General features: G+C 42.1%; 1 protein-coding gene across 3 annotated transcripts in view; it reads right to left on the reverse strand.

Moving 5' to 3' along the window:
• The window catches only part of LOC137384042 (F-actin-uncapping protein LRRC16A-like), a 488,125-nt gene that overhangs the window by 125,388 nt on the left and 345,954 nt on the right, over positions 1–16,783 (reverse strand). For all 3 annotated transcript variants that reach the window (XM_068057622.1, XM_068057608.1, XM_068057615.1), the window contains exons 23-25: positions 14,430–14,523; positions 2,662–2,760; positions 260–388 (exon numbers count right to left, since the gene is read on the reverse strand). In XM_068057622.1, the coding sequence (XP_067913723.1) occupies positions 260–388; positions 2,662–2,760; positions 14,430–14,523 (322 nt within the window). The remainder of the gene's footprint in view (positions 1–259; positions 389–2,661; positions 2,761–14,429; positions 14,524–16,783) is intronic.

Below are 16,783 nucleotides of genomic sequence, written 5' to 3' on the forward strand. Positions count from 1 at the left end.
GGTTTTCGCCGGGTGCTCCGGTTTCCTCCCACAGCCAAAGACTTGCAGGTGATAGGTAAATTGGCCATTGTAAATTGCCCCTAGTGTAGGTAGGTGGTAGGGAATATGGGATTACTGTAGGGTTAGTATAAATGGGTGGTTGTTGGTCAGCACAGACTCGGTGGGCCAAAGGGCCTGTTTCAGTGTTGTATCTCTAAATAAAAATAAATAAATAAAAATCCTTGTATACATTTAATTGTCCAACAATTTCATGTCTCACCGTTTTGGAGTTTTTGGCATCCCTCATAAAGTTTTCAGCTAGTCGCACGTCCTCTTGAACAACATCTACACCTGAATATCTCAATGAGTTGAGGTGATCCTGCACTTTTACACACATCCGGTCAATCATCTGTTGACAGAAACAACAGCGTCATCCAGAAGCGAGGACAAAATTTAGAACAGCTCGCACATGAGCCTAGCTGCTCGAGCTTTTTATGCTCATGATCAAGTAACCAGATTCTTGAATCATCTGGAACAAATTTGTCCATTCCAATTAAACAACAAGATCTAAACAGTCTTTCATGCCTTCGCTTTCCACGAGCTGAAAATCCATTTCTCTTGGAAATATTGTCTGGATTTGTCCTTCAGTTCTTAAGTTTCTGCCTGTATGCTTGAGAATAGCATGGTTGATATCATAATCCACACCAAGAGCAAAGTTAACATAAGAAAATGCTGCAAGAGTTTTTCCACTGAGTGATGTTGAGAGTTAGCCATCCCATTCATTTTCGCCCCTTTCATTGTAACTGGCTAACAAATGCATGGATAAAATTATTCATATCATGCCCCTCTTTAAAATTTGGAAGGTTTGAGCTACTACGATCACTCCCTCCCAACCAGTCGTCCACCACACCCCATCAGCTCTCATCACTCAATGACCATTCCTTGGACAAATACCACGTTTTTCTGAAGCACGTCCCTCCCAATTCCCGACTTAAAACTACATTCTTAAAAAGTCTGGCTTGAATTCCTCTATCCTTTCAAATTGTTGTCCCATTTCTGATTTCTCTTTTGTCTCCAAGATCTTCAAATGCATTAGTGTCATTCAGCTTTCTGCTCAGCTCTTTAACTGTTGTTGCTTGGGTCCTTTCAGTATGAATTCCACCACGTGCATATCATTGAGACCATCATGGTTAAAATCACCAACTACACCCAGTGTGACTGTAGTTTGCAATCCATCCTTGACCTCTGCACACATTCCATCCTACCTCTACTATGGTCTACCTACGAGACACTGTTCTCACATAGAACCATTTCTACTTGTTGCCGTTGAAGTTAGTTCACCTCCTACAATGGATTCTCCTTCTTTATAAGCTTGCATCTGGTATGCCTTAAAGATCCATTGCTGGCTCCATCGTTTCTTTTTTTACATAATATTCCTTAGGAATATACGCATAAACATGTGATCAGGTTCTGTATGTATGCCAATGGTACTCAATTCTACCTCTTCACATAAACTGTTAATTCCACAACCACCAGCATGCTGTCTGATTGCCAGTAGGACATCAAGTTTTGGATAAGCCAGACCTTTCAGCTGCTCAATGCCATTAAGATCAATGCTACCCGATTCAGTTCCTAACATCATGCCATAGATGCCAAGTCCGAACATCTTCCTGATCCTTTCCTTCCCCCGTCCCTCCCCAAACCATTAACTCAGATATCCAATCTTTGATGCCTTGTTCAAACACAAACTGAGCTTTTAACTCTGCATCCAGAAAATCTGCCCAGTTTATACTCTATCCTTACCCATTCCACTGCCTAAATCCTCATTCACTCTTCCACCTTAAGGATGGATTTTCCAATTATCTCTTCTCCACCATGTTCAACTCTACTCTCCACAAAAGCCAACTCATGCAAAACTCTGCGGCCCATGACATTGAGTTTAAAATCTCAAACTCATTTCCACATTCCTCAATCATTGGCTGCAGTCCATCTCTGTAATCTTTTCTAGCCTATATCTCAGCTTGTACTCTCTGCCCTTTTAATGCTGGTGGCATAGCCTTTGTTTACCATGCTACTGCATTCAAATTCTGTAGCTAAACCTCTGATTCATCACTCTTTTCCTCATCAAAATGTACCTCAAAATGCCTTTAACATTTTCCCTTGTGCTTTCTGTTTTGTATTAACCACTCCTGCAAAGCACCATGGCACTTTGTTACATATAGAAAAGGCATTCTACAAATTCAAATTGATATTGAAGAATTTCATCAGTAATCTAACAGAACAATACATGCACAGTCCATCACAACTGCAATTTCAAAAACATTAGAGCTCCACATTTTATCATTTAGCCACAGTGTAATGTCAAAGAATAGACCTGAAGTTGTGATTAAAGAGAAAACATCCATTACTGAGGTAAAGAGCAATCCAAATATTAATAGCAAAAGCAAATATTAGCCAGTGAATTCTATTTTAGTACATCAAATATTACCAGGTAATGGTAGGTATATTATGCATGATTTTAGTGGGTTGCAACCATGCATGCTTTTTGTGAAAGAACTGGACCAAATGACAGTCTGAAATGCAGATGGAGCAAGCTGACAAAAAGGTTCATCCATCTAACAAAGGAGCAGGAAATATTTTGAAACATGCGTGCAGGCTCTGAATTATTTACTGCATCCTCACCTGCTGTGTAGTGCTGGTGACGATGCCCTGTTGCAACCTGTAGGCCTGTTCCTGCAGATACTTCCTGGTCTCATGATTCCGCAGCAGATAGTTCTCAATCTATAATGAAGACAAAATATTTTTTAAAAAGACTTTTCACATGACCATTACTCACCACAGTTCAAAAGCATCAAAACATTCCAGGAAAAAAGATATTGAGAGTTAGATAAGTTGCCATTCCCTCGTGCGAGCACAATAGCTAACAGGTCTGTACTAGTAAGTGACTGGTTCAAATACCAACCAATACTGTCAACATGATCAGGGATTCAGAGCACAAGAACAATTCATCATTATCTAAAAGGCATGCAAGGGACATGCAAAGGTCAAGCAGTTCTGTAAAGCACAGCAACTAAACAGGGATGCTCCTCTTCAATGACATTCCAGGGCCTAAACTGGAAAATACTGGTGTCAAGGAGAGGGAAAAGCAAACTGGTACTCAGCAAATTACTCCAAAAAACCTACTTTGAAACTCCAGTTAAGGCTTGCTGTGCATTCAAGGATACAAATCTTAATCTCGGTATAGAGTGATGTGTTGTCAGGATTATCAAAATCTCTATGCTACATACACCCACCATATACATGTGTACACACATTATATATGTGAGGTGAGGTGAGAGTGACTGCCCTTAACATCAAGGCAGCACTTGACTGAGTATGGCAGCAAGGAGCTCTAACAAAACTGGAGCCAATGGGAATCAGGGGGAAAACTCTCCCCAGGCTGGAGTCATATCTAGCACAAAGGAAGATAGCTGTGGTTATTGGAGGTATCGCAGTCCCAGAACATCACTGCAGGAGTTCCTCAGGGTAGTATCCTAGGCCCAACCATCTTCAACTGCTTCATCAATGACCTTCCCTCCATCATAAGGTCAGAAGTGGGGATGTTCGCTGATGATTGCACAATGTTCAGCACCATTTGTAACTCCTCAGATCCTGAAGCAGTCTATGCCCACGTGCAGCAAGAACTGGGACAAAATCCAGGCTTGGGCTGATAAGTGGCAAGTAACATTCACGCCACACAAATGCCAGACAAAGACCATCTCAAACAAGAGAGAATCTAACCATCTCCCCTTGGTGTTCAATGGCATTACCATCGCTGAATCCCCAGGTATCAACATCCTGGGGGGTTACCATTGACCAGAAACTGAACTGGACCAGCCATATAAATACTGTAGCTGCAAGAGCAAGTCAGAGGCTTGGAAGTCTGCAACGAGTAACTCACCTCCTCTTTCCACAATGCCTGTCCACCATCTACAAGGCACAAGTCAGGAGTGTGATGGAACACTCTCCACTTGCCTGGATGGGTGCAGCTCCAACAACATAAGAAGCTTGACACCATCCAGGACAAAGCAGCCTGCTTGATTGGCACACCATCCACAACCTTCAACATTCACTCCCTTCACCACCGACACACAGAGACAGCAGTGTGTACCCATCTACAAGATGCACTGCAGTAACTCACCAAGGCTCTTTTAACAGCACCTTCCAAACCCGCGACTTCTGCCACCTAAAATGACAAGGGCAGCAGATGCATGGGAACGCCACCACCTGCAAATTCCCCTCCAAGCCACACACCATCCTGACTTGGAACTATATCGCCGTTCCTTCACTGTCACTGGGTCAAAATCCTGAAACTCCCTTCCTAACAGCACCCTTACCTACATCCCAAGTACCGCAGCAGGTCAAGAAGGCAGCTCACCACCACCTTCTCAAGGGCAATTAGGGATGGGCAATAAATGCTGGCCTATCCAGCAACGCCCACATCCCACGAAAAAATTAAAAAAATCTATAACATTTAAGATTTAGAACGGACCATAATCATTAGACCTTCCTGGAAAAATAAAATCTTTTCATACATAAAATAAAAAATTTAAAAATTGTAATAGTATTATTCACTTACATCAAATAGCTGGCTTTTGTAGAATATGTATAGGTACAATATAGGTACTGCTCTGAAACTATACCTTAGGTCTTGGAAGCTGTAGCAAGATCAAGTGATAAAATTTGGATGCTCAACACAAAGACCAACTCTAAGTAATCAGTCACGTGAGAATGAGAAATGAGGGACAGGAAAGGAGACGGATTTGCATTTGGAGATTAAATTACACCGAAAGAATGAAAGAGGCCATTATCTAAGGTGATTTAATATTGATAAATTTTTCAACTGAAGTGCCTGCCATGCACAGGTGACTGCTTCAGTGCAAACCCTCAACTAAATATACGCAACAGCTAAAATAAGAACTGGGCATCACACCTAGGGAGAGCAATCTTACCCTGAGACCAACTGACATGTTGTACTTGCTTGCTTTGCAACACTTCGGCATGGAGGCTTTACTTACAGCTTACAGTGTATTCACGAAGAAATCCCTAGATAGTGAGGCTAGTCCTCCAAAAAGCTATTTTGTCATGAAAATTCCCGGCCCTACACCAGAGACAAAAGGTCCTATTTTTATGGAGTCCAAATTGATTGAACAACAGTGAACCCCAAGAACCTTTTATTTTCTTGCGGAATATATAGTTGTCAGAATTATTACTGACTAGAGTTTATGGATAATCTTGGGTGTCAAAGTGGAAAATATACAAAGACTATCAAGTACTTTGGCCCCCACTGCCCTGTTTCAATAATTTTTATTACTCAAAGTTGCTATGCAATTTATTTCTGAATAACTACACTTGTTGAAAAATAATCAGGTTCTCAGTGCAACACCTATTCATAAGACTAGATCCTTTTTCTGTTCAAGATATTTGCTAAGTACAATAGTGTAGTGGTTATGGCACTGGTCTAACAGCTCAGTGGTGGTAAGTTCAAATCGCACCACAGCAAGTTGGGAAACTGAATTCAATGAATCTGGTACAAAAACAAGAAATGCTGGAAATACGTTTCAGGTCGTTAACTCTGCTTCTCTCTGCACAGATGCTGCCAGAGCTGCTGAGTATTTCCAGCATTTGTTTTTGTTTCAGATTTCCAGCATCTGCAGTATTTTGCTTTTATTTCAATGAATCTGGTTATTTGTGGGCTGACACCAGGAAAAATTGATTGTCAATTTTATAAAAACCAAGGAACCGGTCATTCCTAATCAGCTGGGTGTACACATGACTTTAGTGATGGATTCTTGATGCCTTCCAAAGTAGCCTAGCAATTGCTACTCAAAAAGGGAGCCAATTTGTGCACAGCAAGCTCCCACAAACAGCAATGTGATAATGACCAGATAATCTATTTCAGTGATGCTGATTGAGGGATAAATATTGGCCAGGACACCAGGGATAACACCTCTGCTCTTCTTCAAAGTAGTGGCATGGGATCTTTAACATCCACCTGAGGGGACAGATGGGGCCTTGTTTTAACACCTCATCTGAAAGACAACACCTCCAACAGTGTAGCACTCCCTCAGTACTGCACTGGAATGTCAGCCTTGATTTTTCTGGTCTGTGGGACTTGAACCCAAAACCTTGTGGATGAAAGGTGAGAAAGCTACCAACTCAGCCACGGAGGAGATGGTTCTCTGCATCATTGGGCTGGCTCGACGGGGCCTGCAGCATTATATGCCATTGAGAACATTGAGGATGATATATCTTCCTGCCTTATGTTCCTTACTTAGTGCCCAGCACACCCTCATCTTGCTAGCCTGCATGATTAGCAAGCTGCAGTTGGTGTCACCATGGGCCACAGCCATGAGCTCAGGGAGGCTAGCATATAGATGGCATCAGCACATGGTGAGCCACTGGGCACGAGGGGCTGCAAGCAGGCCAGGGGTAAAGGATGGTTCATTTGCCAGGAGTCATTCTCCGGAGGGCTAGGTGGCAGACATGTACTGCTGCAGAGGATTCAGATGAGGACCTCCCTGGGGCAGGAGACAGGAGAGCACTGAACGGAAATGCACACCGAAATGTTGGGTGCATTGGCTGACCTGCCAGACAGCCTCTTGTCACGGTCAAGGAGCATGGAGGAGTCTGGCTCCAACTTGGCAGAGAGCATGGCACGGAGCGTGCCTTCACTGCAGCCTCTGCTCCATCTCTCAGTCGTGCTGCAGATCTACGGTCACCATTACTGCTGCCCCCATATGTGCTGCAGCCTTTGTGTGGACAGGCCACGAACCTACTCCACTGCTATCCCTGTGAGCATGAGGCAACACACTCTGGAAAATGCACTAAAACACCTCCAAAAACACTCCAGAGTACGTTCAGACACTTTCCAATCAAAAAAGTTCCATAAATTTTACCTGCCTGCAATCAGTGTGCCTGGCCCTTTAAACAGTGCTACTGCAGGCCCATCTTGCTGCTTCACATTTCTTTTTTCAGGAATGAAAAATGCAGGTGTTGCCCAAATTTGGAATCCTGGCCATACATCATCCGATTAGGCTGCGTGACATCAGGATAGCGCCAATTCAATGTGTTTGGGAGCATGCAGTGAACTATGTGCTCCCTGTCAATGAAGAATGCTGCCCATTTTGTTTATTAAAAAAAGTCTGCACTTACATAAGGCGGTTAGCAGAACAGATAATGAGGTTTTGTAAGTTCAAATTTCATTTCTGCATGCGTCTTCACACAGGAGTTCAGATATTTACATGACTAACGTGGAAATAGCTCTCCATACTGTTAAGTATGTTTATGTGCCAAGACGCAAATGGGCAGGTTCACATAACTTAGCTTCATAACTTGGGACAAACACCTCATCCTGAGGAGAAACAAATGATTACTAGAATCAAACATGGCAAGAAACTTTGCTGCTACAGTTTGACCAGGAGTTTGTCTCTTTATACAACCATTTTAAGGCATCAGTAGCTTCTAGGTTTCTTTCAGTTTTCTTGAAAAAAAATTCAGCCAACAGATGTATATCTGGTATAACTGCTGTCATTAAATCCCAGGGCCCACCTGAAAGACTCCTGATTTGACCCATGCTTGGTGGCATTTGGCTGCTGATGCATATTTTTATGATCATTAATTCTCCCTATTGGCAAAGCCTCAATTTGATGGACTTGCACGTTCAGAAGTAGGAACTATCTTGAGTTATAAATTCACTGGAAAGCAGTCTACTAAATCAGAGTGTTTGCCCTTGATGCTCAATGCAAGGGTTCTAGCACGGAGAGAACTTCTAAACAGAGTGAATTGTAAAGCAAAGGAATCTGGTGAATGTGGGAATTCAGTACAGAGGGGAAGGAGGTGCTGAGCAATTTAAACCAAAGGACAACAATAAATAAATAAATAAATAATCAGAGTAATTACATTTAAGGGGATAACATTAACCAAGTAGAGGATACCAGCTTAAAAGAATCCAATTAGCATTAAACAGTAACAACCTGCTCACAGATGGTCACTCAGCTCATTACAGATTTGGTTCAAACATGGACAAAACAGCCAAACTCAGGAGGTGAGGTGAGAGTGATTTCCCTCGATATCAAGGCAGCATTTGACTGAGTGTGGCATTAAGCAGCCCTAGCAAAATTGACGTCACTGGGAATCAGGGGGAAATCTCTGCACTGGTTGGAGTCATACCTGGGCATAAAGGAAGATGGTTGTCATTGTTGGAGGCTAATCATCTCAGCCCCAGGACTTTGTACAGGAGTTCCTCAGGGTAGTGTTCTAGGCCCAACCATCTTCAGCTGCTTCATTAATGACCTTCCCTCCATGAGGTCAGAAGTGGGGATGCTCGATGATGATTGTACGATGTTCAGTTACATTCACAACTTCTCAGATACTGAAGCAATCTGTGTTCACATGCAACAAGACCTGGACAACATTCAGGCTTGGGTTGATAAGTGGCAAGTAACATTCACGCCGCACAAGTGGTGTGCAATGACCATAGAGTCATTTACGGCACAAAAGGAGGCCATTCATCCCATCAAGTCCATGCCGGCTCTCCATGGAGCTATGCTGTCAGTCCCGCTCCTTGCCTGATCCCGGCAGCCCTGCAACCATCTCTAACCAGAAGAATCTAACCATCTCCCCTCCTCAACAGCATTACCATCACTGAATCCCCCACTATCAATGTCCTGGGGGATTACCATTGACCAGAAACTGAATTGGACCAGCCATATAAATATTGTGGCTATAAGAGCAGCACAGAGGCTGGGAATTCTGTGACGAGTAACCCAGCTCCTGACTCCCTAAAGCCTGTTAACCATCTACAAGGCATAAGTCAGGAGTGTGATGGAAGACACTCCATTTGCTTGGATGAGTGCGGTTCCAACAACACTCGGGAAGCTCGACCCAATCCAGGACAAAGCAGCCTGCTTGATTGGCACCCCATCCATCACCGTCACACAGTGGTAGCAATATTTTTTTTTAAAGCGATACAGCACTGAAACAGGCCCTTTGTCCCACCGTGTCTGTGCCGACCATTAACCACCCATTTATACTAATCCTACACTAATCCCATATTCCTACCACATCCTCACCTGTCCCTGTATTCCCCTACCACCTACCTATACTAGCAGCAATTTATAATGACCAATTTACCTATCAACCTGCAAGTCTTTTGGCTGTGGGAGGAAACCACAGCACCCGGAGGAAACCCACGCAGACACAGGGAGAACTTGCAAACTCCACACAGGCAGTACCCAGAATTGAACCCAGGTCGCTGGAGCTGTGAGGCTGCAGTGCTAACCACTGCGCCGCCCTATGTACCATATACAAGAGGCTGTGCAGCAACTTAACACATCTCCCTCGACAGCACCTTCCAAACCCGCGACCTCTTCCACATAGAAGGACATGGGCAGCAGACGCATGGGAACACCACCATCTGCAAGTTCCCTCCAAGCAGCACACCATCCTGACCTGGAAATATATCACTGTTCCTTCACTGTCGCTGGATCAAAAAACCTGGAATTCCCTAACAATACTGGGGGTGTACCCGCACCACATGGACTGCAGCGGTTCAAGGTGGTGGCTCACCACCACCTTCTCAAGGGCAATTACAGACGGACAACAAATGCTGGCCTTGCCCACATCCCATGAAAAAAATCAAAAAATCTGGTATACATAAATAATAAATAGATAGGATTTAAGTAAACAATAGGACAGGTGAGACTTGTTGCCTGCAATTCCTGCACCATGTGGGAACTCAAAATGCTTCATGTGTCCTGGATAACCATGAGTGCAGGAGGTGCCTCGAGTTCAAGGCTTCTGAGCTTGAGCGCAGCTGAAGTTATTGCAGAGCATATGGGAGGCTGAGAATTCCTGGATCGCCATTCCAGGATGTGGTCATCCTGTGGCCAGAGGGTGGCCATCTGGCAGGGTGGGAAGAGAAGGCAGTTAGTGCTGGAATGCTTTGGGAATGTGGCGCTCACAAACAGTGTTTCAGTGCTGAATGTTGGTGATGTGACGAAACCTTGAAGGAATGCAGTCCAGAGCACTCTCGGGTGAAAGACTGCATGGGGGGGGGGGGGGGGCACAGATAAGAGCAGTGGTGATTGGGGATTCAATACTCAAGGGTATAGACAGGTGTTTCTTCAATTGCTAATGCGAGTCTCACATGGTGTGTTGCTTCCCTGGTGCCAGCACAAAGGATATTACTGAATGAGTGCAGAACATTCTGGGAGGAAGGGGAAACATCCAGAAGCTGTGGTCCATGTCGGAAACAATGACATAGGAAGCAAAAGGATTGGGATCCTGCAGTCAAAGTTTCAGGAACTGGGGAAAATTTAAAGAGCAGAGCCTCTAAGATAGCAATCACTGGCTTACTCCTAGTGCCACTTGCTTGAGAGTATAGGAGCAGTAAGATAAGGCAGGTTACTGCATAGCTGGAGAAATCGTGCAGAACGGAGCGCTTCAGATTCCTAGTGCATTGGGACTAGTTCTGGGGCAGGATGGATAAGATGAACAGGTTGCTACTTAACAGGGCTCAGAACAATGTCCTTGTGGGGAGGTTAATAGTGCTGTGGGGGAAGGTTTAAACTAATGTGGCAAGGGGAAGGGCACCAGGATGAAGCATTAGAGAGAAGAAACAAGATGCACAAAGGACTGGGTGAGAAACACATTCGAATTCCAACAAAGAGCTGTTCAGAAATAGGAGCCATCGGATGGGGGAAATGTGAGATATACTAGGTTGGGTTTGGAGTGTATGCACGTAAATGCACAGAGCGTGGTAAATAAAGTTGGTGAGCTTAAGGCACAGACTGCCAGATGGGATGATGATATTGTGGCAATAATGAAAATGTGACTCAAAACAAGGAGAGGATTGGGAACACTGTAGTCTTGACTACATGGTTATCAGGTTAGATAAGGAAGAAAAAAAGGGCTGGGAGTGGCAGTACTGATCAAAGTACAGCACTGCAAAGGTACTCGAGGGTTCAAAGACAAAATCTATTTGGTTATAATTAAGAAACAATAAAGGAACTATTACATTGTTGTGTCTATACAATAAGCCACCAAATAGTGGGAAGGAGAGGGAGGAGCAAACTTGCAGGCAAATTGCAGAAATGTGCATGAACTTTAGAGCAGTGATAATAGGGGACTTCAATTATCCTGATATAAGCTGGGAAAATAACAGGACAAAGGTCAAAGATGGGGAGGAATTACTGGAATGTGCACCAGAGGGCTTTCTTGATCAGTATGTTTCCAGGCCAACAAGGAAGGATTGCAGTGCTGGCTCTGGTTCTGGGCAATGAAGTGAGACAAGTAGAGCATGTTTCAGTGGAGGAGCATTTGGGAAATAATTATACCAACATTAGTTTAGAGTAGTTAAGAAAAAGGACAAGGAACAAATCAAATATGAGAATACTCAACTGGAAGAGAGTTCATTTTGGTGAGTTGAAAGAGGATCTGGAATCAAAGACCGGCAGGTAAAACAGTAAATAAGCAATGAGAGGCTTTCAAAGAGGAAATAGTTTGGGTATGGAATAGACACATTTTTATGAAGGGGAAAGGAAGGGCATCCAAAGCTGGAGCTCCCTGGATGACTAAAGAATAGAGATTAAAATGAAAGAAAAAGGAAGCTTATGATAAATGTTGGGTTCAAAATTCAGAAGAGAACCAAGCTGAATAGAAAAAGTACAGGAGAGAAATGAAAAAGGGAAATAAGTGGATTAATCGAGAGTATATGAGAATAGATTTTGGAGTGGCTTAAAAGGCAACGCAAAAGTCTTTTACAAACATATTAATAGTAAAATCGTAGACAAAAGGAGAATGGGGCTAATTAGAGATCAAAAAGAAGATCCTATTGTGGAGGCATAGAGCATGGCTGAGGTACATACTTTGCATCTGTCTTCACTTAAGAGGTGAATGCTGCAACCATCATAGTAAAGGAGAAGGAAGAGAGAAACTGGATAGAATAAAATTAAAGAGGAGGCACTTAAAAGATCAACAGTGCTCAAATTAGTAAGATAAAAGCAAAATACTGCGGATGCTGGAAGCATCCGATGAAGGGTCACTGACCCGAAACGTTAACTCTGCTTCTCTTTCCACAGATGCTGCCAGACCTGCTGAGTGGTTCCAGCATTTCTTGTTTTTATCTCAAATTAGTAAGGTTACCCAGTCTGTACTGGAGGATTGTAAATGTTACACATCTGTTCAAAAGAAAAGGGATAAATGCGGCAAATACAGGCCAGTTGGCCCAACGTTGGTGGTGGGAAACTTTTAGAGTCAGTAATTGAGACAAAAATAATTGTCACTTGGAAAAATATGGGTTAACTAACGATTTATAATAATAAATAGATTTGTTAAAGGCAAATTGTGTTAGACTAATTTGACTGAGTTCTTTGATGAAGTCATGGAGAAGGTTGATGAAGATAGTGCATTTGACGTGTATACAGAGTTTCAAAAGACGTTTTATAAAGTACCACTTAATATACTTGTGTGCAAAATTGAAGCCCATTGGATTAAAGGGGCAGAGGCAGAGTGGATATGATATTGGTTAAGAGACAGGAAGAAGTGCTGGTAAATGGATGTTTAACAGACTGGGCGTGGAGGGGAAGGGGAAGGGGGGGGGGGGGGAGGGGGAATGCAGTGGTCCCCAAGTGGTATTAGAATCTTTGCTCTTTTTGACAACTATTAATGAGCTGGACTTCGGTATAAAGGGCATAATTTCAAAGTTGCCAATGACACAAAACTCAGAAATGTAGTCAATGGTGAGGAAGACAGTAACAGACTTCAGGAAGATATAGACAGACTGTTGAAATGTGCAGACAATTAGCAGATACAATTTCATGTACTGATGCATTTTGGTCGGAAGAATTAGGAGAGATAATATAAACAAAATGGTTCAGTTTTAATAGGGGTGCAAGAACACCGAAGGTGGCAGGACAAGTTAAGAATGCTGTTAAATACTATATGGGATCCTTGGATTTATAAATAAAAGCACAGAGTATAAAAGCAAATAAGTTATACTGAAGTTTAGTCACCAGCTGGAGAATTATGTCTACTTCTGGGTACCAAGCCTTTAGAAAGGGTGCAGAGGAGTTTTACTAGAATGGCACCAAGGATGAGACTTCAGTTACGTGGAGAGACTAGAGAAACTGGAGTTGTTCTCCTTAGAGCGGTCAATGTTAAGGGGAGATTTAAGAGACATGTTAAAAATGATCTGTTTGTTTCCAATGACAGAACAGTCAGTAACCAGAGGACACAGATTTAAGGAATTGGCAAAAGAACCAGAGGCGAGAGGAGATTTTTTTCTTTTACACAGCAAGTTGTTATGATCTGATATGCACTGCCTGATAGAGTGGTAAAAGCAGATTCGATAGTAACTTTCAAGAGGGACTGGGATAAATACTTGAAGGGGAAAAAAACTGCAGGGCTATGGGGAAAGGCTAGGGAAATGGGACTAACTAGATAACTCTTTTAAAAAGCCAGCACAGGCACAATGGGTTGAATGGCCTCCTTTCACACTGTATGATTCTTTGATTCTGTTTCAAGTTCCAGTTTGTTGAAACACCACAACTGATGGAAGGAAAAGGAATGGAAGCGTCCCTCCCAAATGAGGAAGAATCATTCATTGAAAACAAGAGCCTTGCTTATAACCATTTCCAGCTATCTATCACTCTCTACTGAAAAATAATTGGGGCAAACACCCATCTCCCCCAAAGGCACATTCGACCAAGCTTCTAGGTTAGTTACAGGAACAGACAAAACAATGTGTCTATCAAAGTTGGGAATACTCAGAGAATAGAAAAGAAAGAATTTGAAGCCTCATTTCCTTCAACCTACCCACAATGCAAATGATAGCATTAAGACTTACAACGTAGTGTTGTTAATTCAAAGTTGGTTGATTTGAATTACCACATAATGGGACTTCTTTTAGTGCTTAAAAAAGCTTGCTGTGCTGGGATATTTCAATTGCTTGAATTGTATTCCTGGATAATCTGAACATTTTAAGTGCAAAAAAATGACAATTAACAGAAGTAAACCTGTATGAGTAGCTACTACCAAGAATAGTCTTTTCATAAATCAAGTGCAACACCTCATTGAGCAGATGGTTAGCAGAAGAACAGCACTGTTTCCGGTCCCCCCTTTGGCAAATCCTACCCAATATGTGTCACTTAGCTTCATGATCAAAACATTTTATGGTGACCACAGCACTAAAATCAAATAGTTCCTTGTTGATTAAGCTGTCAACTTCACAATATAGATACCTTAATCTGTAGAAGTTTTGCAAACCTTGTCCCATTATTTCATCAATATCTTTCTCTGAGAAATAATGTGAACCATGGGGCATTATTTTCACTTGCCAAGATTACTGTTTTAGATGATGAGTGGGGGCTAAGTACAGAATGGAATTGGTAGAAGGAGAAATGATCTACCTTTTGCAGTGCTTCCTCGGTTTTTTCTGGATTGGCCTTCAATGCTTGTGAAGCATCATTAACAGGAATGGGCATAAACCTTAGAGTATAGTTCCTGTGAATAAGAAGCACAGAGTTAACACCAATTCTATTCACATCATGTACTCGCTGCTTATTTTAATTATAAGTATGGTTAAATCCGGATGAATTCATGTATAACCAAGTGTTATTCCTTGCCTTAGTGGTAGCACTCTCACCTTAGTCGCAAAGTTGCAGATTCCAGCTCCAAGTCAGGACCTGAAAACATAACCTACCCTCACTGCAATACTGAAGGATCAATGCATTGTCAGATTTGCTGTCTTTTGGATGAGACGTTTAAAACAAGACCTCATTTGTCTACTCAAGTGGCTGCAAAGGATCCCATCACACTTTTAGGAGAGAGATCTCCCCGAAGCCTTGGCCAACCTTTAATCCTTAACTAACCAAAACAGATTATCTGGTTATTCATCTCATTGCTGTTTGTGGGCCCTTGCTGTGCGCAAATTGGCTGCTGCATTTGCCTAAACAACAACAGTGACTGCACTTCAAAAGTAATCTGTTAACTGTAAACTGCTTTGGCACATATAGAGGACATGAAAGGAGCTACATAAATACAAAGCTGTTTCTTTCTCACTGTGCTTGAAACCTAGCATCTTTTACACAGCCCTCTGAAATTTAATGAAATGTTGCATTAGGGTCAAGAATTCTATAAAAATGTAAGAAAAATCCAAAACTCTCTGCTTCAGTCTGCACTCTGAAGTAAAAGTTCTGTGAGAACCAAGTTTGAACAATTTCAGTCCAGTTTCCAGTGCATAAAACTATCTACATAATTGAGTACAAGTTGGATAACATGACTGTATAGTCATAAAGATGGCTGTTGGATTACCTGTTCCAAATTTTAACCACTTCTGGTGGCCATGCCTTTAGCCTAGGTCCTAAGCTCCAGAATTCACTCCCAAAACCTCTCCTGCTTCTCTACCTTTCTTTCCTCTTTAAGACATTCCTTAAAACCTACTTCTTTAATTAAGCATTTGGTCATCTGACCTAATATCTCCTTATGTGGCTTGATGTCATATCTTGTTTTATAACGCCTCTGTTAAGTGCCTTGGAACATTTTATTACATTAAAGGCATTATATAAACGCAAGCTGTTGGTGTTGGGTGGTACAGAATTATTAAATCACTGTTGTGTGAATAGTTTTCTATGGTCAGGATACCTAGGCAATTCCACAGGAAGTTGTGAATGATACGCACTAATGCCACACATACACACACATGCACTTGGAATAACAACTCCAAACTCTCAATGTATCAAGGTTCTTAGATGCACCTGAATTATTAACATAATTTTCAAATGCTGATCAACCCCATAAGCATTTTACCTATTTTAGGTTTCTATAATGTGTTCACCAACTATGAGGACCCCACATTCTCTGAATATGCACTGCCAATTTCCTGTCTGCGAACTGTCTTCACAGTATGCAATATCCCCGTCAGTAGTGTGCATTTGAAAAAGTGGCCACAAGGTGTCCACATTCAGAGGGATTTAAAAACTAGAAATGAGAAAATTTCTCAAAACTTTGCATTTTGAACATGTTACTAAGGAAGAAAGCTTTCAATTAAGAAGAGATTAAAAAATTAGGGCTGCTGTCAGAAATTGTAGTCTTCCAAAAATTCCTAACACATGGCAAAACAGACAGGATTGTCTTACATAGAAAAAGGATTTGTTGGACAAACAAAGATCAAAATCCTAAAATAAAAGCAGAATACTGCGGATGCTGGAAATCTGAAATAAAAACAGGAAATGCTGGAACCACTCAGCAGGTCTGGCAGCATCTGTGGAAAGAGAAGCAGAGTTAACGTTTCGGGTCAGTGACCCTTCTTCGGAACAAAAAATCAAAATCCACCTTGAGCAACTTCTACCGTCCTGGCAGTTACAGGAAGCAATGATAATGAAACTGTTGACTAATCATAGCAATCAATCTCTATCAATTAATCTGCAACAGACCCAAACATGACACGAGGAAAACCTCAGTGGTCGAGAGCTTTGGGAACCATAAGTCTAAAGTCATCTTCTTCAACCAAGTATGGCACTACCACATCATATCTCAAATTACTTATATATTCTGTCCCAAAATGTTATTTTCTGAAAGAAATCTTTCTAATTTGCATTTGAATGTATCAATACCATCTTATTCCACCATCTCCCTAGGAAGCCTGTTCGAGATTGACCAATTACTCACTGAAATATTGGCCCGGGCTTTGCTGTGAGCGGTGAATTAAAGCCTTTTGTGGTTCACTTCCTGTCCAGTTGTCTACGGACATTTAGTGGGCTTG

The sequence above is a fragment of the Heterodontus francisci genome, chromosome 2, assembly GCF_036365525.1.
Source record: "Heterodontus francisci isolate sHetFra1 chromosome 2, sHetFra1.hap1, whole genome shotgun sequence".
In the NCBI taxonomy this organism is placed as follows: domain Eukaryota; kingdom Metazoa; phylum Chordata; class Chondrichthyes; order Heterodontiformes; family Heterodontidae; genus Heterodontus; species Heterodontus francisci.